This window comes from Cydia fagiglandana, chromosome 10 (genome assembly GCF_963556715.1).
Source record: "Cydia fagiglandana chromosome 10, ilCydFagi1.1, whole genome shotgun sequence".
NCBI classification, from domain to species: Eukaryota; Metazoa; Arthropoda; class Insecta; order Lepidoptera; family Tortricidae; genus Cydia; species Cydia fagiglandana.
This window is the reverse complement of record NC_085941.1, coordinates 13,360,078-13,368,635: the sequence shown is the minus strand read 5'-3', so window position 1 is coordinate 13,368,635 and position 8,558 is coordinate 13,360,078. Positions and strand designations below refer to the sequence as shown.

At 43.3% G+C, this 8,558-nt stretch overlaps 1 protein-coding gene across 1 annotated transcript; it reads left to right on the top strand.

The window, feature by feature from the left end:
• Positions 1 to 618: 618 nt before the first annotated feature.
• LOC134667918 (uncharacterized) lies at positions 619 to 8,558 on the top strand. Its single transcript, XM_063525338.1, has 8 exons — positions 619 to 1,602; positions 2,121 to 2,278; positions 2,613 to 2,721; positions 2,897 to 2,982; positions 6,102 to 6,242; positions 6,660 to 6,759; positions 7,327 to 7,479; positions 8,335 to 8,558. Exons 1-8 carry the CDS (start codon positions 978 to 980, stop codon positions 8,433 to 8,435), a joined length of 1,473 nt encoding a protein of 490 aa, XP_063381408.1. The 5' UTR covers positions 619 to 977; the 3' UTR covers positions 8,436 to 8,558.

Below are 8,558 nucleotides of genomic sequence, written 5' to 3'. Positions count from 1 at the left end.
ACCGACATCGCCTAGGTGAAGAAATCAGGCCAGGAAGAGCATGGATTAGCCAAATCTACGACGGTTTTGATGTAGATACCTAGTAAGTACCTCGCCTACCTAAATATCTCAGTTAATACAGTCGAGCTCATATTTAAGTAGGTTACTTTTTCCCCTCCACCAGTCCGGCCGTCGAAGGAAATCGTAAGAGCTATATGTTCCATGTTGTTTCATGTGTGGTGGATGTGAAAGATGCATAAAGACGCGAGTTGGCACAGTACCGGCTGTTAACACTGGGTAGAAATCGGCGCACACCTCTCGACACCCCTGGCCCCGTAGACAACATACCAATCGCTAACGCTTCGTAGCGAACGAAACGCAACTGTTACTCTGTCACACTAATATGGAAGAGTGATAGAGAGACACAAAGCGATTCGATGGCGAAGCGCGAGCGATTGTCACCTTGGCTGGGCCGCTTACACCGGGCGTTGCTCCTGGGAGGCTATACCTACACAAGAAACAGAAGATGGAATAAACTTCATGCCAAGCCTTTCTGAGGCACTGCATCAGCTAGGTTCTTTGAAGAAAGAAAGTACCATCAGTACGCGATTGTGCGACGCAACGCTTCGTGTATCCATCGCCTTAGCTTAACTACAATAAATTACTAGTATGACAATATACTATTTGCGGTCAACGGACATGTGGAACGAATTAACGAACCAGAGCATTTTCTAAACATTTAATTACGCACATTACATCCGCCATGGCTTCCCCGCGGAATCCGTCAAGTGCATCGCAAAGTGCAGTTGGCCTTGCACTCTTCCATACGCGTACCTTCTTTCATAAATAGGAAGTGCGAATTGTATTCATAGGAGGTTGTTATCTTTTTTATTATTGCATCTGTTTGTGGTATATCTGAGATCGGATGAACAGGTTTACATATTTTAAAAGGTGACTACCTACATATATCGAGCGTGTTCTTACCTAAGGATATAGAAATGAATCAACAAATCAGTCGAGTGCTCATTATCTGCATAATTACAGGAGCGATAAATGGAGAAAGATGGTATTCAGCGACGATATTCGAAAACCGCTCAAGCCCTGTCCCGGAAACAGGAAATACATTTAGAAGTAACTACATGCAAGATGCTGAACACCGATATATGCCGTCATCAATTTATAACATGACGATAAATGAATGGAGAGGTATTACGAAAATCGCAAACGCTACTGATGGAACTTCGCTTGACTACGCCTATCGTAAGGGTGAAGTTTTGCCACAAAATTACCAAGACCTGACGATTGACAAACCAAAAAATAAACTGTTACGAACCTTCCAATATAATAATACTATCCACAACATAAACTTGTTTAGACATACTCAACAAAAGAGAAAAGTGATAAGGAAACGATGTCCAGCATTGCGGCCGAGAGGGAAGAAGCAATTGAACAACGAGAAGACGAAGAAGTTTCTAGAAGTGTTTGAAGTAGTGGAGTTCGATCACGTCGCTTGTACGTCGAGCAGCGGGTTGGAAGGAACGTGCCTGCATGAGTATGATTGTGTTAATGCTGGAGGATTGCCGATGGGCAGTTGTGCTGACGGCTATGGGGTATGTTGCGTGAGTGAGTACCCATCATCTGACTGGTTTACTGAGTTCGGGCTTCGGGATACGCGTGAGGACCGCAGCACAGGCACCGAGTGTTATTCTACTCGATTATAGGCACAAGAGTGTCGAAAGGCCAGGTGAACCAGTACAAATTGCTTTGCGATTATGCATTTAAAATCCCGAATCTTGATAAGGATCTCAATGTAACTGTTTCGCCGTCTTCGATTAGAGTTTGGTGACATTAAATTTCTGGATCCGATCACCGAATTAACGCTGCTGAAGATAGATCGCGTTCTGAGCATAGTCTGACATGACCAACATCTTTCGTCACCAGAAAAAATCTTGAAATTTTCCAAGTCACCTTTCATATTTGTCGAATTTCCCAAAATTTTATTGACACGCAAATATTTGATCAGATTTTATTCGTTCCCCATACGAGATATTGTTGTCCGTCCATGTTTGTACATGTGTTGTGTTCGTCACGAATAAAAATCTTTTATCTTATCTAGATATTCTAATAATCCCAATTTTCAGTTCAGTTCTCTTGCGACGACGCCACCGCCGCACCTACAGGGTGGTTTGTTAACCCAGGCTTTCCCGACCCGAGTTCTGAGAGACTAGCCTGTGCCGTAACAGTCAACAAAACTTCAGAGGACATTAAACAGATTCGGCTGGACTTCTTTAATTTTGAGGTAGGAAAATCGATTAACGTACTCTTAATAAAATTTCCTTTGCGTGCTCACATAGACGAACCGCTCATGCAGGATAGGTATATATACTTAGGTAACGGTTTTTCTCGATCCTAGTTTTTTTTACAGTGTTTATCGGTACCAACATAATTCAAGACTATACTTATCTGAATGTTCAAAACGCATTGGAAATAATCCTTGTTGAAACAAGCCATTCGAAACTCATACCGAAAGCCGACCTTGAGTTTTGTACAAGAACTGAAAAGAAAAATCAGCCCTAATGATATTGTGTAGAAACCCTAACAAATTAAGTTCAAATATTTAATTAATGTTCCAGCTCCTACCGCCTACAGCGGGGTCCTGTGAGCAGGATCAATTCGTAGTATCAGGACAGAATGTGAACAGCATGATACCCATACTGTGCGGCATCAACACCGGCCTTCACGGTATGTTCAACAAGATTCAACCAATCCGAGGGGTAGAAAAGAGCGCCTATTTATATACTTTCATTATTAGGTACCTACCAACGCAGACGTGCAACATACATCAAACTCAACAAAAAAATACCCCGCATCTATCGTATCGCATTTTTCATCAATTTCACAATATCCATGTTTTCAGTTTACGTCGAGGTTGGTGACGTGAATGGGCCCATCACCTTATCCATCCAAACGGCTTCAGCGGAAAGCCGATTGTTTGCCATTAAGGTAGGTACGAAAAACTTACATATAAACCAGGATCTCTAAAACTGTGTCGCAAGCCGACCACTGACTAACAGTCCGCCGGACGATATCGGCCGGTCAGTTGTTCGGAACTGTCAAATTTTTGTTCAACTGACAGGCCGATATCGTCCGGCGGCCTGTTAGTCAGTGGTCGGCTTTAATAATAAATAATAATAAAATATCTTTATTTCGAAGAACACAGGCTTCATAGTTGTTAGTAACACAGTGAAATGAAAACAAATAAACTAAACTTAAAGCTAGAGGTTAGTATTAGGAATAAGTACATAATTAATTATCAATAAGGGCTAGTTGCCACCGCTTTAATTTGCCCAATCCAATATGCGAGAATTGGGCTATCATATTTGTCAGCAATGACATTCAGAATACTGTTGGGACTGCTTCTAACTCGACCTAGCAGAGATGCTATTTTCTTGCGCATGATTGCCGTAAAACCGTCTGTTCTAGCTTCGCAAAACATGCCAGATGCACTACATCTACTAGGTAAGCCCAACAGCATTCTGAATGCATTGTTGTACTGCACTTTTAATGCATTGTAGGCTCGTTTTGTATAGTTAACCCACAAGCCGCTCGAGTAAAAGGATTGGCAATATGCTCTAAAGAGCGTTACCTTGACATTACTGGAGCATCGAGCAAACCTGCGGGCCAACATATTTCCCCGAACTGCCAATGCCCTGCGTTCTCGTTCAATATCCTGGTCATCCTTGAGATCATTGGTGATAATATGACCAAGATATTTAAACTTGTCCACATATGCCAGAGTCATGCCATTAAGAATAACAGGCTGTGCGTGGTAAAGCTTGATTTTTCTTGCCTTAAAAACCATGACTTCACTTTTCTTAGTATTGTATTCGAGGCCATGGGATTCGGCAAACGTCTCGCAAAAACTCAGCAACTTTGCGAGCGCGCCGACAGCCGGCGCCAGCAGCACCATATCATCTGCGTAACTGATGTTATTGGCAGACACGCCATCAATGTAACATCCCGCATGGATACTGCTGAGGCCCGCTATCAGCTCATTTACATAGAGGCTGAACAATTTGGGAGACGTTATTCCACCTTGCCTTACCCCACACTCCAGCCTGTACTCCCCCGACAGAGTATCAGCCCACCTCACCTGGTTGAGTTGATTGGCATACCAATATTTTAGCAACCCAACACACTCACTCGGCATGCCCGTTTTCCCCAGTTTCTGCCATAGTAAACTATAATCAACACGATCAAAGGCTTTTGATAGATCGAGGAAACAGGCATACACGGGAGTGTTTCTTGCGGTATAGTACCCGACAGTATGCTTCAGACTTAATATAGCACTTTCCGTAGACAACCCAGCCCGAAACCCGAACTGAGCGTCGTGGATACTAAGGTGCTTTTCTAAAAGCGAGTCTAGCATACTATCGAGTACCTTAGCCGCGATCGTGGCGAGCGAGATAGGCCGATAATTGGTTTTGTCTGAAAGGTCACCCGTCTTGTTCTTCACAATCGGAACAACTATGGTCCTCATTAGCGGCTCAGGTAGATAGGAGTGACAAAGGCAAAGATTGAAAAACAAGGCGAGCACTCTCGGTAAATGGGCTCCAGCATACTTAAAGTGTTCGATACTGAGGCCATCGTGACCAGGCGACTTTCCTCTCTGCATTTTAGCAATTATTGTTGCAATTGTTTTAGCATTGAAACTAGTGTTTCGCCTGATCTCGACCCCCCCAGCAACGTCCACCTTCCCCTCAGCAGATTGTGCTTCAAGCAAAGACTTAACAGAGAAGTGATCCCTAAAAAGCTCGGCTATTTCCTTGTGGTCACACCTATCTCCGACACTAGCAGGGAGGCCCGGCCCCACGTTCAGACTGCGCGTTCCTTTCCAAAAGCTCTTAAAGTTCATGTCATTATGTGCCATAGCGAGAGCGTCCATCTTAAGTTGATCCTGTCGATTTTGACACCACTTAAGTTTCGCTTTAAACACTTTCTTACTCTCCGACATAAGATCAAAGTACTTACCTCGCTTCGGCCTTCCCGCAAGCTCCCACATCCGAAAGTGCAGCCGAGCCTCTCTGTGTGCCTCTGCTACGTGCTTGTTCCACCCTGCTATATAACCACCTTTCCTAGGTTTTTTACGCGTATGTGTCTCTAAGGATGCGCTTGTTAAGATACTAATTATTTCGTTGTACATTTTATCTAATATAGCAAAGTGGTCCCTACTACTGCACAACTTATCACAACATTCGGTTAGTTGATGAGGGAAGTCTAGATGTTTTAGCCTACTATTACAAAGGTCTCGATATTTATCAATTTGGTCTGCCGTACGATCCCCCCAGACAACATTTTTACTGACATCATCACATACCGGTATCTTACACGCAGGTTTCAATATATCTAGGTCACACTCTATATACAGCGGAAAGTGGTCAGACCAGAAAACATCATTAATAACAGATATGGATTTAACTGTGTTCCACCCACACTCAGTGACTACACAGTGATCTAGCCACCTCTCGCATCCGTGTATATCACTGATAAAAGTGCACGTACCCGAATCCTGGCCAAGCATTTTAATATCCGCACATATCCACGATTGGTCGGAACAGAACTCTAGTAGCTCGTGGTAAAAAGGCTCGTTAATATGTGCATTAAAATCACCCATGATATACACGGCTTGCACGTCACTATTGTCAAGAATGGTTGACGAAACCGCACTTAAACACTCCGTAAACACCGGCAGATTCTCACTGCAATCCGTAGGCATATACACTGAAAATACCATAAATGATTTGCTACGCGTAGTTAGTTTGACCGCGGTTATTCTGTCACTGTTACAATCCACTACCGTTACCATCTCAAACGCCCGCTTTCTCCACAAAATACCTACACCACCGAATGGTTTAAGAGCGGTATTGCTTAGGTACCGTCAGGCGTTTCGCCTGCTTGTTAAAAAAGCTGTTACACTCCAGTAAAAAGGATAACTATCAAGTACACCTTTTCAAGGGCCACAGTTCCTACCATTGTTCAGATAATTGTGTTGCTATTCGGTATTAGTTAGGTACTAACGAAAAATTCTACTTATCCATTTATTGCGACGTTATTTGTCACAGGTTTCGCAGCTTTCCCCTAGCGACGACTTAGCGTCACCGGCTGGGTGTCTTCAGTACTTCAAAGGACCAATCGGATACTTGGAATCATTTAACTACCGTGACGCATCTGATACATCAATAGCTAAAGCCCCATCTTATTTGGTACGGACTGCTTGTTACCATAGCTTCATCATGTCATAAGACAATCAAAGTTCTCTTGATGGTCATCAAAATCAGTATTTCAAAGATAGAGAAGGCTGTGGTCAATCACATGATAAGAGACCGCTTTCAAAAGTTAATAGGCACTATAGCGCTTTGGAAGACCATCGAATGTCGATAGTTAAACACCTCTTAGGTAGTCTTCGGATGGTTTATAAACTCTTGACATTCAGTCCCTGCATTTGGAAGGTCAGAAAGTATAGCCACTTTCTAAAAAAATTTGCTTACTTCCAATCCAACGATTGGGAATAAAGGAGTAAAGAAAGAGGTGCACCCGATGATGGCCAACACCATACTTCAATTTTATCTCAATGGAGCTAAACTGTATCATTAATGATAGTCAAATAATTGTGATTTCAGAACAATCTCAATTATGCAATGTGCATAGAACGGGAACTTGGGTCTTGCAGCATCACGTACACAAATGCGGGTATTATGCGGATCACCAATTACGATTCAGGTAATTATTAGGCATCTGAAAGGTTTCTTACCTTCCAAATTTGTTTGCATTAGTCATATATAAAGGCCTGTAAAGATTTATTTTACTACTACGTACGTCAATGATATCTTCGCCGCACTCCCGGAATACCTGCATAGGTATTCGTGATTGGACCAGCTGATTACTTTTTAAATCCTTTATAGAGAATCCATGTAAGGACCATGCAAAGTAGCACTAAAATCTTCGCTGTCGTAACAAGTTTTACTGATAGGTACAGAATTATGCTGGATGATGTTGCGATCATGAATGTATGCTGCAAGAGATCATAAAGGTTTCGCCTACATTCTACTCGTACATACATATAGATAGGTACTTACCTACATACTTTTGTTCGCCTATGCGATCCATTCATACCATCTTGGGCGAATAATAGACCAGAGGGGCTACCGCGAAAACCGAAATTCGCAAAATGCGCGGATCTTTCTCTTTTACTCCAATGAAGGCGAAATTAGAGTGACAGAGAGATGCCCGCAATTTGCGAACTTCGATTTTCGCGGTTATTGCCCTGTACCTAAATATTGTTTACAGACGGCTTACCAGTTATCCCGCCGGGTCAAGCTGGAGTGGAGATTTTCAACTGCCCAAGCGACTGGTTGCTAATGTCAGCGGCGAGGCTTTGCGGAGACCGGCTGAACGACGGTTCAGTTCTGCAGGACTTTGCTCTTGATGCGCCGATTACAGGTACAGGCCCCGTAGACAACATGTCAATCGCTAACGCTCCGTAGCGAAGGAAACGCAACTGTCACTGTCACACTAATATGGAAGAGTAGAGAGAGACAAAGCGATTGGATGGCGAAGCGCAAGCGATCGTCACCTTGGCTAGGCCGCCAGAACTATTATCTGGCGAATGCGCCGCTCGCGCGACGTATCAAGATCGCTCGATTAACTACAAACCCTTCCAGAGGGCTTACCGCGAACCACGTTCGACGTGTTGCCTCTCTGTCGCACTAATAATTCGTACGTAAGTGTGACAGGGAGGCAACACGTCGAACGTGGTTCGCGGGCTCTGATTGGCTCGATATCGGCGCATTTGCCAGATCTGAATTTGGAAGCGCCTTTATGCAAACTATTCATCCAATAAGTAGGAACCTAAAAGATATAAATCCATACTTAATATCATAAATGCGAAAGTGTGTCTGTCTGTATATCTGTTACCTCTTCACGCTTAAGCCGCTGAACCGATTTAGTTGAAATTTGGCATAGAGATAGTTTGAGTTACGGGGAAGGACATATTATAGTTTTTATGTCGGGAATCATCCCAGTGAAAAGGGGGATGGAATTGAGACAGTTAACGAATTGCCTGATCATTGATGTAAGCAATTAAACTTGACGGAGCTGAAATTGAATGATTGCTATTACACTTTATTCAGGCGCTATACTCACACTAGCTGCTGTTACTGATTCCACGCAGACGAAGTCGAGGGCAATAACTAGTATTAATATATACTTTTTATGTAACTTTGCTGTTGCACAGCTTTCACACTGGCAAAATGGATAGGCCCCCCTTACCTTACTTATATTTGTTTATTGTTTCAGATAATGGCGCAGGCCCCATAGTTGTGTGGTTCAGGTCCGATGAAGGATATGTTGCTCGTGGTTTTAGATTACAATATCAACAAAACTCATGTAATGCTTAGACGTAGGAAACCAGTGTACTTAAGGCCTGTGCACACCGGCTGCGTGTGCGTGACGTGCACGTGCGGGCTTGTAGGATACAGATCCTTATGAGAGACGGCACACCGCTTGCGTGACGTGTGCGT

Excerpts from the sequence above, each read along its gene's own strand:
- LOC134667918 (XM_063525338.1), top strand. The coding sequence starts at position 978 with ATGAATCAACAAATCAGTCGAGTGCTCATTATCTGCATAATTACAGGA. Across the intron at positions 2,722-2,896 it reads CATCAACACCGGCCTTCACG|TTTACGTCGAGGTTGGTGAC; the intron begins GTATGTTCAACA and ends CCATGTTTTCAG. Across the intron at positions 2,983-6,101 it reads GCCGATTGTTTGCCATTAAG|GTTTCGCAGCTTTCCCCTAG; the intron begins GTAGGTACGAAA and ends TATTTGTCACAG.